Here is a 16,544-nt window from a genome sequence, read left to right as displayed (position 1 = left end):
ACTGAGCAGAATCTGGAGATGGAAGGGAGATGTGAGGGATTTCAAAGGAAGTCTGAAGACTTTTGATAAGACTTGCAAAAGCATTCAGGGGTAAGTGTGTGTAAATTCCTATCTGCAATAGTTGGTCCAGCCTGAGATGGGCAGGGAAAACTTTGGTTATAGGAAAGGAGGAGGAGGAGGAGGAGGAGGAGGAGGAGGAGGAGGAAGAAAACACATAGTGGAGCAGTTGTAGGTGGCTAGTTACTGATTGGCCACTGTGTGAATAGGATGTTGGATGCCTTTGGATGCTTTTAGCTCTTCTTGTGAACTTGGAACCTCCTCCTGTGCTCCCCCTACAGAGGAAAACATAGAGGAAGGGTCCAAAATTGGTGCTCTCCCCCATCCGCAGACTGGAAACTTGGCTGTGATTCCTGAAAGACCTACTCCCTGCCTTGCAGGCGTTTTCCCACCTGGGCTGGGAAGGAAAGGCCCTGACTGACTCCATCTACAAAAACTGAGGCTGCTGAACTTTATCTTGGGCTGGGGTGTTGCTTAGGGGTTTTTTAGTGAGGGTGGGTTTGTTGCTGTTGTCACTGTTTTTTTGTGTTTTTTTTGGTATCTTTATTTTGTATCTTACGATTTATGTGGAAATTGTTCAACTTGGTTGTGTGCTTTTTGATGTTTTGTTTATTGCTTATGCCTATTTTTATTATGTTTGTACTTATGTAATTCTTAATATGTTGCATGCCGCCTTGAGCATGGTTTTAACCTTGGAAAGGTGGCATACAAATGAAATGACTGGTTGATTGATTGATTGAATCGGCATAGTCCATTTCCAGCATCATTCTGCTGCATGTATAGATCCATTCAGAGGCTAAACAACCAATGATTTCTGGATAAAGACATTGTAAATTAACATTTTGTATTAAAGACATATGGTCGTCTCCAACTACGTTGGTACTCAGAGTGGACCCATTGAAATTGCCATCAGTGGGTCTACTCTGCATAGGACTAACATTGGATACAACCCACAGGGGACAAGCCAACCAAAGTTGTTGTTGTTGTTGTTGTTTAGTCATTTAGTCGTGTCCGACTCTTCGTGACCCCATGGACCAGAGCACACCAGGCACTCTTGTCTTCCACTGCCTCCGGGAGTTTGGTCAAACTCATGCTGGTAGCTTCGAGAACACTGTCCAACCATCTCGTCCTCTGTCTTCCCCTTCTCCTTGTGCCCTCCATCTTTCCCAACATCAGGGTCTTTTCCAGGGAGTCTTCTCTTCTCATGAGGTGGCCAAAGTATTGGAGTCTCAGCTTCACGATCTGTCCTTCCAGTGAGCACTCAAGGCTGATTTCCTTCCAACCAAAGTTAGTTATATGGAAATTCATCAGGTTTCAGTGGGGAAGTTAATCTTAGTAGCTGTGAGATGAGCCTGCCCAGAAGGGGACAGAACAGGGCAGCAGCAGGGTCGGGATTGTTTTTGGTTGTTGATGCCATGGCTACAAACCTTGTGCTCCCCATGTTCACCCCACCCCAGCTCAGCAAGTAGGAACATTGTTGCAAACAAGGAACCCCTGCCTCTCCACCACCATTCCTCATGTGCCACGACTGGTTACTGGAATAATAGCAGAGTTTACAGCAGGTTCTTTCCTGAGCTGGCAAAATCAGTCCTCCAAAGTTCAGTCGCAGCCTTGCTAACCATCCCGACACACCCCAAAAATATTTCTATCCTGTTTTCTGGACACTGGCACACATCTCGCCCCTCTTGGAACAAATAACTCCCCTCTGCACACACCAGTTTCTTCTTGTGTGTGAAGTTTCAAGGTACAGGCCAGGAGCAAAATTGGGCCTGGGGAAATTTAGCCAAAAATGAGTCGGGGACACTTGGTCTTCCTTTACTCGGCTCTCCCGTCATAATGGACCTTCTTCCAGAAGACTCGTTATTCCAGAGGCTGGGGTTGTAAGCAGGGTTTCCACTGAGAGCAAATAAAAAAGAAGAAAAGAGGAGACACTAATTTGAACTACAAACAATTCTACAAAATATCCTGTCAGCTCATCCCTTAGCACCAGAAGGCTCCCATAATTGCTTCACATCAAGGAGTCCACAGAAGCTGTGCAATGCTAAACCACGATTCCCTGAAAGCAGCTTTCCAGATGTAGCAGCTAATCTGGGCTCTACTCATTACACACACACACACTCCGCCACACAACCACCACAGGCTTATCGCTGCAGCCAGTGGATATTGCTGAAAATGACATTTTGATGCAAATTTGGGCAAAACAGGACTGAAATTTTGCAACCACCTTAAAGGGCTTTGAAAGGATGGGTGGCATGCCTTGAGGTTGTACAGAGCAATCGTGCACCCCTAATTTAGCACCACTTAGGGTAAGAAGTAGCCAACTTGGTGCCCTCCAAATGGGAGTGCTGGGAGTTGGAGTCCAAGAACATCTGGAGAGCATTATGTTGGCTACCCTGACTTAGATCCTGACTATGTGGTACAGTCATCACTTGGAAAATAGTGTTAAATAGCCAGGCTCTGAGTGTTGAATTCTGATGCTCTTCCTGAAGCAGACAGAGAAAGCTGGAGGGAATCATAGTCTGCTTATCTTATCTCCCCTTTAGTAGCTAATATTCCCACTGGGTTGGGAAGGGGAGAAGCAGGGATAACTAGCTGCTGAGATAGAAGATGGGTCTTTTGTTGTTCCAGTGAAATGGCAAAGACATGTTGACCCTTCTCTTTTCTCAAGGGGCCCTTGCTGACATCTGCTCCCTCTCTCTTCTAGGTGCAGCAATCCCAGCAGTGCCTGCCTGGGCTACCAAAGACCCACCATGTGGGGAACCCCTTTTTCCATCTTGTGCTTGTTTGGCATCATCTTTGGCACCAGCAGAGGAGGGAAACTGCTTGCTCCTCAGGAAGGTAAGAGAACCATCATGGCCGACACAGACGGCCAGTTCCTTAATAGGATGTAGATGAATCACTAAGATTGTGTTGTGCGATGCACGTCAGAGAAATCCACAGAAATGGATCCAGACTCCTGGTGTTTGGAATGAATGTTGGGTTTCAGGTGTCTGCACCCTTTGCGGAGGCAGTTTGACTTTGTACACGCTTTCCCTTTTCACATCTTACAGTAAGTGAAGTCAGGATTCTATTGGAAATAATGTGTAACTTTTAATGAACTAAAGCTGAGCCCTACCGTTAATTAAAGTGCCAGCGAAGCAAACTGAAAAACATCCAACTGAAAGAGTTGCAGCAGTTCTCAGCATTAATTAATTCAAGTTTCAGTGTTGAATATATGCAAATCCTTTTGGCACTAAAGAAAGTTCCAAAACTATGACACCTACGAAAGATGGGATCCAAATCGTTTTGATGATTACTGTGGCTAATTCACGCAACACTGTGTGAGGTGGCAATGTCTTTTAGGGCTGCCTTTCCCCCTTAATTTTCTTAACATACTGTTATAGTTTGGGGGTGGTGTCAGTCTGGATGATGCCCATGAGTCCCTTCCAACCTGTGATCATGTGACTGTGAGGTTACAATCTACAAGAGGAGACCTGGTTAACTTTTGTTAAGGTTATGGTCTCAGCTGGCCTGTTAAGTGCTGCCATTTACTAGTCCAAAGAGGTTGCCATAGAGACAAATGGGAGTAACACCCCCTCACCTCACCTAGTTGGAAGAGACATCACCTTGTAAGGTAGCAGCAGTACAATGGCCAGAAATTTGTATGTGAGTTTTGGCTGATGCTGGAAGCTGGAGCGACTGAGGCTTGTCTTGCTCGGTGCTGGTCCCAAGAGCTTGGGGCTTCCCTGTAACCCTAATGGGGAAGCAAGATCTGTTGGGGTGTTGATGCCGAGATCACCTCCAGCCTATGGTCAGGTTGTATATACGTGTAAATGAAACCATATATCCTAAAGACACTACAGTCTCCATTGACTTTTCATTCCAAGGAAATGGAACCTTGGGGCAAGCACAGGAACCCCTGAAATCTCTTGCTGCCTGGAGATTGAGGTGTGAGCAACAATACAATGGTTTGGTGTCAAGGATGAAGGTGGCCTTGGGGCAAGAACTTGGTTATCCACCCCATTATCGCATATGGAATCAAGCCCCTGCTTCAAAGAGCTTACACTTTAAAATTCAGCACCAGGGAATCAACAGAAGAAAGAGAGGAAAGTGAGGCAGAGGAAGAATATGCAAAACATCAGGCTGCTCCCCCTGATAATGTTATAGATTGATAGGTGCTAGAATTCAATTAAGGTTTGGGGATGTCAAAGCTAATTTCCTTAGAGATGATAGCCAGATTCATGTGTATTTAAGGTAGAATAATTGAATCATAGAGTTGGAAGGGATCTCAAGGGTCATATAGTCCAATTTCTGGGTGTGTATTTAAGCTGTGTGATATTCTGTTAATCCTTTAATTAGCATGTGTGAAGGCTCATTAAGTCAGACCCAGTGTGCTGGATTGTGTGTCCGACATTCTTAATCCTGTGAAATCAACATGGGTTCAAAGGCAATGGAGTCAGCCTTTGAGGTGAGAGTCTGGGGGTGTAAGCACTGCAAAAGCATCATAGAACTAGGTGTGGGAATACAGATGAGTGGGGCCTCTCTCTGTGTTACAGAATACCAGGGCTTAGGTTAGCAAGGTTAGAGCAGGTGGGATGTGACTGTTCTCAGGAAAAGGCAAGCTGCAGGGCAAGGATGCTACTGCCTTTGTAAGAGGCTGGCCCCACATGGGATGGGATGCTCAGAGCCCCCTTCATTAGGCACAGGTTGTATATATGTTCAAATAAACCATATATCATAAAGACACCACAGACTCTGCTGTGCCCCATTGTCCAAAAGGGGACACAGATCCTGGTAAGCACACCTGGTACCCCTGGAATCTTGCACCACTCAGAGACTGGGGTGGTGTGTGACAATATGTAAAATAATAAACAAAGGGAAAATGCTCCTGAGCATGTGGAAAGGGCCTCTTTGTCACCACTGGCTAACTTCAGCTTCACAGTTGCTACTGCACTTGTGCACACTGCTGACCATCCTGTAAAACTGGTGCATGTGTCAGCCTCCAGCAAGAGGAATTGCAGGGCCTTGTGTGTGTTTTCTACTGCTCGCAAGCCTGGTGCTGCCTGCCACAAACATCTGAGAGGCAATCTTGTCCCCAGGTGTGAAGGTCCTTGCAGTGACCTCTGGATCAATCCCAGGCCGAAAACACTGTGATTTCTGCACCACCTCTGCAATCGTGCGGGACTCTGGAGGGCAAAATTCAGCTCTGAAAGGCAAGATAAACCTCGGCTCGTTGCTGAATTAATCTGCTGGCATCTCCGACTGACGGATAGAAGTGCTCCAAGGTGCATGTTCAGCAACAATTTGCTGTGACTGATAGCTGCCTTCATCGCTCCTGGCATTTTGCTGCAGGCGGCCTCTTGAGACTTTCGTGGGCTGTCCATGCAGCAATATGAAACGGACTCCAGCACCCCGCCTGGGTTATCATAACTGGATGTGCATATCTGTCCGTTCAGTTCAGATCCCCAATTCAGTCTCCATTCCTGGGGAGCTGCTATATCTAGCCAGGGAAAGGCCAACTTTAGCATCGTGGAGCAATGGGTGGTGGCGGGGGAGGAAGGCACTCTGCTTCTGCTTGGGGGCCAAAAGTGCATGTTTGCCACAAAATTAGCTTCTTTGCAGTGGGAAAATGTAGAAACCCCAAATATAGGTAAATACTAAAGAAGGGAATGATAGCTTGATGGAGAAGGGACTCCAACTCGCTAGTGTCAGAGGATAATGCTTTGCATGCAGAAGGTAAAAGATAAAGGTAAAGGGACCCCTGACCATTAGGCCCAGTTGTGGACGACTCTGGGGTTGTGCGCTCATCTCGCTCTATAGGCCAAGTGAGCCGGCGTTTGTCCGCAGACAGCTTGCGGGTCATGTGGCCAGCATGACTAAGCCGCTTCTGGCGAACCAGAGCAGCAAACGGAAACACCGTTTACCTTCCCACTGGAGCGGTACCTATTTATCTACTTGCAGTTTGACGTGCTTTCGAACTGCTAGGTTGGCAGGAGCAAGGACCAAACAACGGAGCTCACCCCGTCACAGGGATTCGAACTGCCGACCTTCAGATCAGCAAGCCCTAGGCTCTGTGGTTTAAGCCACAACGCCACGCGGTACTGTGTCCAAATGCTAGGATCTCTGGGGTTGTTGGTTTTTTGTTTTTTGTTTTTAATGATTTGGTAGCAGGTGATGTAAAAGACCAATAATTGTAGGCAGTAATGGGCAAAAAGCACAAATAATCTAGCCAGGTATTGGGAGCTTCCTATGTTTCAAAAGTGTAGATTCTTTCTCTCTCTGACATACAAGGGAAATGGTGGCAAGATTTCTACCCCACTCTGGACCCCTCCAGACCGGAGATGCTTTTTGTGAGTTTATTCTGCAACAGGTCATTGATGGAACAAGTGTGCATTAAGTGCTCTGGAGGCTGCTCCACTATAATAGATCCAATAAGAAATGCCCTGTATGGGAACATCTTATGCTCAACAAATGTGTTGAGGGGTGTGTGCAAACTCGCATGTGGGGGTGCTGAACTGAGTCTTTGACCTGGGTGAAAGAAAGCCTAGATTCACCCCTGGGTGGTGGAATGTCCTTCATGGGATGTTTTTAAACTCTACTATTCTATTATACTATGACCTGAGTGCAACAGCAGCACTCTCTTGCATTTTCCAGCAGCTGGTCTTCGGGGATACAGTATTTTGTCTCCAAAACCAGGGGCCTCCTACATGCATAGCACTTGCTTTGCCACTGAGCTATATAGACTTTCCCCGGAGTTGGAAGAGGGAGTGGCTCAGAGGAATGTAAGAAAGAAAAGGAAAGCAGGGAGAGATAAAGGGAGAATTGGCAGGAGGGAGAGGTACAAATGGGCAGGAGCTGGAGGGCAACTTTTACATATAGATTGTTTAAAAAGAACAGAATCTTTGGTTGCAGGCCAGCTAAATCTCAACTGGTGTCTGTTGTGCAAACACTGATGGGCGTGGAATTAACACACAATGCATTGCCGAAAAACTATTGTTGGATTAAAGGATGGTTCAGTTACTCCCTGACAGTCTTCTGCACAAAAACTGCCTGCAAGATATCTTGAGCTGAAGGACTGCTGAGAGGATTTGACAGATCAAACATGAGTCACCTTTTCCTTCACACCTCCCCGCTCCCTCCCTCATAATTTTTAAATGTGTCTGGTACTCAGTGAGCAGATACCCCTACCTCCTTCCAGTCCACTGGTCTTATTTACAGTGCTGGTAATACACACGGCACTTTGTACCATAAGTAAAACTGACAATCCTCAGTCCCCAAGGAGCATACAGTCTAAAATTCCCACTAAAATTCCAACGCTCAGTGCATAACCCTCCAAGAGTCCATATTTTCCAGGGACAGTCCCAGAATTACAAAAGCCATTGTGGCTTCTGATTTGATCCCAGAATGTCCCAATTTCCCCCGCCAGCACTGAACTCAGGGAGGAGGTCATAAGCCAGCACTTGTCCTCAGTGGCAGTAGCAGCCATGGCTGTGAGGAGGCATCCCATTGCCTCTGCCTGCCAGCCTCCTCCCTTGGGCAGGTTGTAGCAGCACTGGAGAGTGTGAGAGGAGGTGGAGAGGCTTCAGTTGTTGGAGAGGCCCAGCCCTGCAAGGCCACTCTGGGCAGGATGAAAGGGGGAACGGAGCAGAGCACAAGAAGTCTTGGTTTTTATTTTTTTAAAAGGTTTTATGCATCTGTGTCTAATCTTGCCCATTTCTAAAATTTATTTACAGTCATACCTCATGTTGCATCTGCTTCAGGTTACGTATTTTCAAGTTGCGTCCCTCAGCAACCTGGAAGCACTGGAACTGTTACTTCCACATTTCGCTGCTCGCGCATGCGCAGAAGCGCTAAATCATGCTTTGTGCATGCGCAGAAGCGCTAAATTGCACCGGCGCAGCGCTTCTGGATGCGAATGCTTCGAGTTGTGGACGTGCCTCCAGGATGGATTATGTCCGCAACTCGAGGTTCCACTGTATTGGTGGGTGTTTTTTTGTAAATCTACCAAAGAATAAAATACAATGAAATGAAATGAAATCAGGATTAAGGGGTTTTCTCAGGATGGTGGGCATGTCTGCTGGTGTAGCGGTGGTGGCACTTGCCCTTCTTCCAATAGGAAATGCTGTGCAGCAAGGGGGAGAGAAATGGGGGTCAGTGGGGGAAGGGAATGAGAAATGTCCTTATTTCCATCTGATGAATGTTGGAGGGCATGTAAGTGGAGGGCAGGGAGAACTGGTGCCCAAACATACTGGCAGAGTGGTAAGCAGGGAGACAAGCAGTAGATGGAGCCAAAGCCAATGGCAGGCAGAACCAATTCATTGGCATGTATAGTTATGCAGCTCCCGCAGGGTCAAACGAGAAGAGGAGAGCAGCGATAGCATAGGAATAACCCCGCAAGGCCCTTTGAGACTCCAAACACAGAGCCTGCTGCAATCGGAGGCAATCTGTTCTGGTTCCTTGGGCACAGAGTGCTTCATTTATGCATCTGTCTTTGTTCAGTGGCAGATGCACTTATTCCGAGCACATCTGTGGATCCCGCTAGCTTTGTTTCAAGTCTTGGGGCGGGGCGGGGGGGGGGTGAGTTGCTTTCCTCTGCTGGATAAAGGAGGGGGTGGAGAATGTAACATCTTCCATGGTGGCTCCAGACAACAGGGTTTTTCGTTTTCATTTATTGCAGAATGTTTTAATCTAGTTGGCAGTCCCTCTCTCCCAGCCCGACCCCTTTCCCCAACTGAAGCTATGAATTTGAGCTGGATCGCTGGTCTTTCCTGCACAATATTGTCTATTCCTGCCTGGCAGTGGCTATTATCATAATATGAAAAGAGCCCTGCTGGAGCGGACCAAAGGCCTATCTCATTCAGCATCTTGCTTTCCCAATGGCCAACCAGATGCTTGAGGGATTTTTGCAAGCCAGGCCTGAGGAGAGCAGCATGTTCCTCCTCGTTGACCCCAGCAACAGGCATTCAGAAGCATTACTGCCTCTGGTGACGGAGGCAGGGCCTAGCCATCATAGTTAATGGCCATTGATAGCCTAAGCCTCCATGAATTTGTCTTGTAGAGCCATCCAAGTTGGTGGCCACTGGCCATCACTACATATTGCGGCAGAATATTCCATAGTTTAACTCTGTGCTATGTGAAGAAGTCTTTCCTTTTATCTCTCCTGAATCTCCCAGCATTCAGCTTCATTGTGTGGCCTCTGGTTCTAGTACAGTGGTACCTCTGGTTGCGAACGGGATCCGTTCTGGAGCCCCGTTCGCATCATGAGCAGAACGCAACCCGTGTCTGCATGTGCGCGGGTTGTGATTTGCCGCTTCTGCGCATGCACATGATGTCATTCTGAGCGTCTGCGCATGCACGAGTGGCAAAACCTGGAAGTAACCCGTTCCATTACTTCCGGGTCACCGCGGGACGCAACCTGAAAAGATGTAACCTAAACCGAGCATAGCAAGAGGTTTGACTGTATTATGAAAGAGAGAGAGAGAGAGAGAGAGAGAGAGAGAGAGAGAGAGAGGAAGTGGGGGGGATTTTCCCTATCCTTTCTTCACCCCATGTATATGCACCTTTTAGTCTCCTTTTAGTCAGTCTTTCTTCTTAAAAAAGACCCAAATGTTGTAGCCTTTCCTCGGAGGGAAGTTGTTTGAACTCCTTGTTTTGATCATGAACATACAAAAAGCCTGCTGGATCAGGCTAGTGGCCCATCTTGCCCAGGATCCTGTTCTCACAGTGGCCAACCGGATGCCAGTGGGAAACCCACAAGCAGGATTTGAGCCCCTCCTGTGGCTTCCAGTATCTGTTATTGAGAAAGATTGCTGCCTCCAGCTGTGGAGGCAGAGCAGAGCCATCAGGGCTAGCAGTCATTGATAGCCTTCTCCTCCTCCATGAATTTGCCCAGTCCTCTTTTAAAGCCATTCCAGTAGCCATCACTGCCTCCTGTGGGGGCAAGTTCCATATTTTAACTATGTGCTGCCCATTTTTTTGGTCCTTTCCCAATCTCCTTTTTGAGGTGAGGTGATCAGAACTGTACACAGGATCCCAAGTGTGGCCTTGATGTAAATTTGCACCTTGGCATTCATTTCCAGCATTCCAGGCTGAGAAAGGTCTTTCCCCAGCGCTGCTACGTGAGATCCTTGTAACCGGAGTTGCTGGCAGCTGAACCTGGGCTCCATTTCTGCTCTGCTGAGGCCCTTATTTATTCTGTCTCTTCCATTGCCTCTCTTGCACTGAAGGCTGCGCCCCTTTTAAAGATTTGCTTCACTCTGCCAAGTGCCTGAGGTGACATTTCCGGGCTTAGGTTCAGCGGTGGCTATAGAAACCATTTCCAACCAAATGGGACCTTATAAATGGATGTTCTGTGTCACAAATAGGACAAAGCCTGGAGATACATCTGCAGTTGCTTATTGGTTCTATTTTTGGAGCTGAAGATACTTTGCTGCCAGACCCAGACATTTTGCTTCCTGGGGTGGAGCAGCAAATTGTGCCCCCACCCCCATCAAGGTAGTCTACTCCAGAGTCAGATAATGCCAGTCATGTGTGCCTCCTCCCACCCCAGCTGTCAAAACACAATAATAGCAACACACTAAGTTATCAACCATTGGCTGCCCTTTCACCTCAGACCAGTTGCCTAATGACAGGGCCGGCTCTTTTCCTGTATTTCAGGCCCAAATAGAATACAATAGAGCAGGATACGGTTCATGAGCAACCAGAATGACCTAAGAGAACCCCATGGATAGAACTGTTGCCCTGTATCATAGCTTCCTGCCTGGATGGGCTCATTCCTGCTCTATCTATTTGTCCAATGCTCACATATTCTGGTAGTGAGCATAATATATTGAGGCAATTAAACTATTCAGGTTAACACTGTGCTGCCTCGAAAATACTGCCTGTCTCTGGCAGGGGCAGAATTTGGGTCCTCCACTGGCTAGCAATGCAGCCTCTCCCTTACCTGCTTACACTGATGATGTCCAGAGTTCATCTGCACTCCCTCCAACTTTCACATGCTCTCCTTTCATTCGTCTGTGATGCATTAAACAGAAACATTCCGTCTTCCTGACTTATGAGCTTGTTTTTCCCAGTTATTGGCTAAGCACATGGTAAATAGCAGACTCCTCTCATACGTTCACTGCCCCGATGTTCTTGATCGTTTTCCTCTTCTCCGGTTTTGAGTTATCATGGCAGCTGCCACCATTGGCAAAAAAAGAAGGGCTCAGTGCCTATAGATTATGTGGGGGTGTAACTCTGGACAGCAGGAAAGAAAATGCCCCTTGAAATTTAAAGAGGCAGTTAAGATCTCCCTTGCAAAAGGCAAGCTTTGGGGAAATTGTGGGTAGGTGGGTGTTCTTGATTTCATTCTGCCTTACTATGGTTTTATGATGGCATTTATAGTGTTTATTTGTTTTAAGAAAATGTACCCTGATTGGAGAATCTGGTTGAAGCTATCAATTGCCTGAATCAAATAAGTCAACATAATGCCATGATGTGAAGCCACAATTTGTTCTTGGCGTATAAAGTGTGGCTTGTTCTAACTATGGTTTAGCATTATGTACAAACTCAACAGCCTGGTTTAACCATAGTTTGTTTGTCCTTGACCCCACCCCACCCGCTCACTAAGCCACAGAGGCAATAGCAGGTGGGGGAAAAACAAGCTTTGGATATTCCAACTGTGGCTCGTTTTGTCTTTTGTCAGATGACTCATGTTTTGTTGAACAAACTATGGCTAAAACAAACTATGTGTTTATGTGTTACATGCAAGCATAACCAGTAGCTAGGAACAAGCAAGGCACTTGGGAAAGCCACCTTCAGTTTTTCTAGCTCTGCTACAGATTACCCATTGTGATCTTGGTCAAGTTACTTAAGATGCCATAGAAAAATGTACTGTTATTATCCTGTGTGTTCTGCCTGTCTGTGCTCACCTGTTCCTCACTCCCTTTGCTCACTGGTGCTCTTCCTTGGGGCCAGAAGGACAGCTATTAGAGTCAGGGGAGTTTGGTGGTCAACACTGGGCCTTGTTGAACACCTGACAATACCACTTTTGGCATCAGAGGGTCCCTATATCTACCGGTAAATATCACAGAGCATGTTATCTACACTGCATAGCAGTTGTTTGGCTCCTCCATGGACAGTGAAAAATTCAAAGCAGTCATTTTGGAGAAAAGCAGCATGGAGAACTAGCCACCTGTAATGGCCAGAAGATTTTGCCTGTTGCTGTTTCAAGTTAGTATGCAAATTTGACCCTTCCACCCCTCACCAGCTGTGGCCAGATGTAGCTCCCCTTCCCAACTCTTCTTTCAAGCCTCGTTCATATTATTGAAACTCTGTTGACTTCCTTGGAAATTCCTCAGACGTTGCGTCAGAACATGAATAACTTCTTTGAATCTCACTTCTGACAAAATCTGGAGACAACTTGTAGATGTGGGGAATCCCGCCACCAAACACTCTATCTTGAGACGGTTTAAAAGCTTTTATTCACTCTTTCTGTCACATTGCTTTGTATTGATTTGAACCATTTCTCCCTTGCCTTCTGCCTGGAGGTGTTTGGGTGGCAGCTAACAGCTTCCCTCTCAAAGTCACTGTGGATTTTTGCTGAAGGCCAAATGGTTGTGATGGTTCTTTATCTAGAACGTTCCGCGCTCTCCTTTTGCTGCACAGAAAGTGCCCCAAATGATCTCCCAAGGGCATCCTATGGCCCACACTAGCACATTGACTTCCCCTTCCCGTTGTTGTTGTTTAAATAGTCCTAGCAGGAAGATGTTAAGCAGATGTTGTAGCCTGGACCTCAGAAGGGCCCTCAGGAGCAGTTTTTCGGGAGCTGTGATGTCTCTTTATAGACACACGCTGCAGTGAACCATGGCCACAGCTGCACACTGGCTGTGATGATGCAGCTCAAGCCAACACTCCAGGGAATGTCGCAGTTCCGAGATCATTCATCAGGGAGGAGTCAGTTTCTGACTTTGCAGCTCTCTGGTATGACACCAAAGAACCTTAAAGAGAGCTCATCCTAATTTCAGCATCCTAACCCGAATTCCAAGCAAAGTCAACCAGATGAATTGAAAGAGGGGTGAATCTGTCAAATTTCAGTTTCTCTCTACTTCTAATTTTTCCAGTCCTGAAGTCAGTTTGCCACATTTCTGCACCACTAGGATTCATCAGCTTTTTAGTGTGCATTGTTCCTAGTTTTTACATACTTCTATGCTCTAATAGACACATGGAGGGGGGTTGCAGGACTGCCTTGCAAAATGGGTGTGGGTGCAGATTTGTGGTTTACACATTGCTTTGAGAAAGTGAATTGGGTAGATTCACATTAAAATAGGGAGCGAGCCAAATTTCTCCCCCACCCCCATCTCAGGGTGAAAAGGCAGCAGTACCCCCCTCTTGTTTTCATTGGTGTAATGTCTTCAAAGGTACATTGCCTCTGATTGAGGAAGTTTCGTTTAGATGACATGGCTAACCATGAGCATGCCTAATTGTGAGCTTCCCTTTTAAAACAATGCCAGTGTCCACAGACACATCCTGTGGCAGTGAGTTCCATAAGCCAGCTGGGCTTTCTGTAGAAGTCCTGTGTTCTTCCTTATTTTATTATTAAATGTATTTTATATCCTGTCTGCCTCCAAAATCAGGATTCAAGGCAGCTTACAACATTTAAAAAACATCATCATAAAGTACAAAGTGATAATGACAGACTAGTTAACAACAATAGTTAAAAAATATTTAATAAGATGTTAACAGACTTAAGAGATAGAGGAGACTTTTCTCTTCCAGATTTGAAATTGTATTTTGAAGCAGCATGTCTTGTTTGGATACAGGATTGGATAAAATTGGAAAAAGAAGAAGAATTAGAACTAGAAGGACACAACAATAGATTTGGCTGGCGCTCGTATTTATGGTATGGGAAAGGGAAGATACATAAAGGCTTTTCAAACCATATAATAAGAAAGTCATTAATAAGAGTGTGGGAAAAATATAAAGATCTGTTAGAGCAGAAAACACCATGGTGGCTGTCACCCAATGAAGTATTTTCACTTAAGTTGACCAAAAAAGTAAGCTGGTTGACATATAGAGAGTTGTTAACAGAAGAAGAAGGTAAACTCAAACTAAAAGAGTATGATGAGCTGAAAGACTATCTACAAAGTTGGTTACACCATAGGCAATTAAATGAAATTTTTAAGGAAGACAATAAAAAGGGGTTTAGTTATACAATCTCCAGATTTCAAAAAGAAATAGTGAAAGAGAATGTTAAATTGTTTTAAAAAGCATATATTATTTTATTAGAGTGGGAAACCAAAGTTAAAAAAAAATACTTATTGGATCAGAAACACAGATATTTCTGCCAAGGGAAGAAGAGGTAAGAGTAATGCAGAAAGTACCACATCAATTTGAGGCTAAGATCTCCTGCCCTCCTGAGGCAGGTGTCAAATGACTGGCCTGGCAGAGATCATGGAAAAAGGAGTAGTGGAGAATTGGGTGGAATTAATCCTCTTCTTTGAATTTGATTACAGTGGTACCTTGGTTTACGAACTTAAACTGTTCCAGAAGTCCGTTCTTAAACCAAAGCATTCTTAAACCAAGGTGTGCTTTCCCATAGCAGTGGGGGACTCAATTTACAAATGGAACACACTCAACAGGAAGAGGAACATATTCTTATTCCAAAGCAAAGTTCACAAACCAAAACACATGCTTCTGGCTTTGCAGCATTCTTAATCCAAGTTGTTCATAAACTAAGCTGTTCTTAAACCAAGATACCACTGTGTGTATTTATTTTCCCCAATGAATATTTAACCACTTTTAATGTGTTTATTTGACCACATATATTGTTAAGGACAATGTAATGTACCATGGATGGAGTCAATGTCATATTAAACATTTTCTTTGTGACTTATTGTTAACATGATCTTATTTTATATTGCTAAAGCTGGTAAAGCCTGAAATGTACTTGTACTATGTTTCAATCTTGTAAAAAAAAATTGTGTAAGATACATTAAACTTAAAAAAAAGAAAAGACAGGAAGGAAGGAAGAAAAAAGAGCCTAAATTGTCCATCATCCAAGCAGATCCCAAAGTGATGTTGAATAAGAACAACAATAATATGCAATAAAAGCATAACATAATCCATCATGAAACAATAAAAGCTAAAAGACAACTGCTGAAGAACAAAAAGGAGGACCAAAGATGAATGTAGCTTCTTTAAAATGCCTGGACAAATGATGTCTTAACATGGCGCTGAGAGGACTGTGAGATCAATACCAGGCGAATCCCTCTAGGGAGAGTATTCCAAAACTGGAGCAGTTTAGGGCTTTAAAGGTAAGCCCTTGAATTGGGCCCAGGAGCAGATAAGCAGCTGGTGAACTTATTGAAGAATTGATGTAAATGGCTTCACTTTCCTACACCAGACAAAGTACTTTCAGCCAGATTCTGAAGCTTCGGAGTCACCTTCAAGGGCAGCCCTATTGTGTAACACATTTACAGTAGCCTAACTTGGAGGTTTCCAGAGCATGGATCGCTGGTGTTAAGCTATCCAGTAAGTGAACTACAATGACAGATGCTAAATGCTAATTTGGCATTCTGAGCGCCCTCTAACAAACCACAATTTCCAGGATGATTTTCTTCTGAAGGGGGTAGCCGTGAAGTTTAAATACATACAAAACTGACAAGATGTTTGTTGTGTAGGTATGCTCCAGGTTTTCGCCATAGTTTATGAAGATGTATCTCTCCCTTGCAACTTCCTCACTCTCTTAAAGGTAAAGGTACCCCTGACCTTTAGATCCAGTCGCGGATGACTCTGGGGTTGCGCGCTCATCTCCCTCTATAGGCTGAGGGAGCCGGCATTTGCCCGCAGACAGCTTTTCTGGATCGTGTGGCCAGCATGACTAAGCCACTTCTGGCAAACCAGAGCAGTGCACGGAAACGCTGTTTACCTTCCAGCCGGAGCAGTACCTATTTATCTACTTGCACTTGACGTGCTTTGGAACTGCTAGGTGGGCAAGAGCTGGGACAGAGCAACAGGAACTCACCCCGTCGTGGGGATTCGAACTGCCGACCTTCTGATCAGCAAGCCCTAGGCTTTGTGGTTTAGACCACAGCACCACCTGCGTCCCTCTTGCTTCACACTTAATTTTTCTCTTCTTAAAAAGAAAGAAAGAAAGAAAGAAAGAAAGTTGGAGTGACCCATTTTCACTTGGGTTGGGGCACTCCCCATTAGTGGGATCTCCCTATTTTCCAGTTAGAGATCATTGATGTGTCATACATAACTTGTAGGACTTTGCTCACTGAGACCAAGTTCATTCTCCATTGAGCCATGAAATGTACTGGGCAGCCTCAGGAAATGTCTGGCTCTCAGCCTAACCTACCTCATTGGGTCATTGTGAGAGTGAAATGACATGACTCCTTGTGAGGCGCTTTGAGCTCCTTGGCCAAAGGGTGGAATTCATAGGCGATGAAGAAATGCTTTGCCTCTCGGCAAGGATGATGCGGAAGGTTTGGAAAAAATGTGCACATCTTTTACTTATCTGTCTCAGA

At 45.4% G+C, this 16,544-nt stretch overlaps 1 protein-coding gene across 5 annotated transcripts in view; it reads left to right on the top strand.

Annotated features, from left to right (window-relative positions):
* The window catches only part of COL16A1 (collagen type XVI alpha 1 chain), a 127,810-nt gene that overhangs the window by 4,227 nt on the left and 107,039 nt on the right, over positions 1-16,544 (top strand). For all 5 annotated transcript variants that reach the window (XM_081019588.1, XM_081019586.1, XM_081019587.1 and 2 more), the window contains exon 2: positions 2,762-2,895. In XM_081019588.1, coding sequence (XP_080875714.1) covers positions 2,808-2,895 — 88 coding nt within the window. In that variant the 5' untranslated portion in view covers positions 2,762-2,807. The remainder of the gene's footprint in view (positions 1-2,761; positions 2,896-16,544) is intronic.

The sequence above is a fragment of the Podarcis pityusensis genome (genome assembly GCF_964106645.2).
Source record: "Podarcis pityusensis genome assembly, chromosome: 8".
NCBI classification, from domain to species: domain Eukaryota; kingdom Metazoa; phylum Chordata; class Lepidosauria; order Squamata; family Lacertidae; genus Podarcis; species Podarcis pityusensis.
Note: the sequence above shows the minus strand (reverse complement) of the source record. Positions and strands in the feature narration are given on the sequence as shown.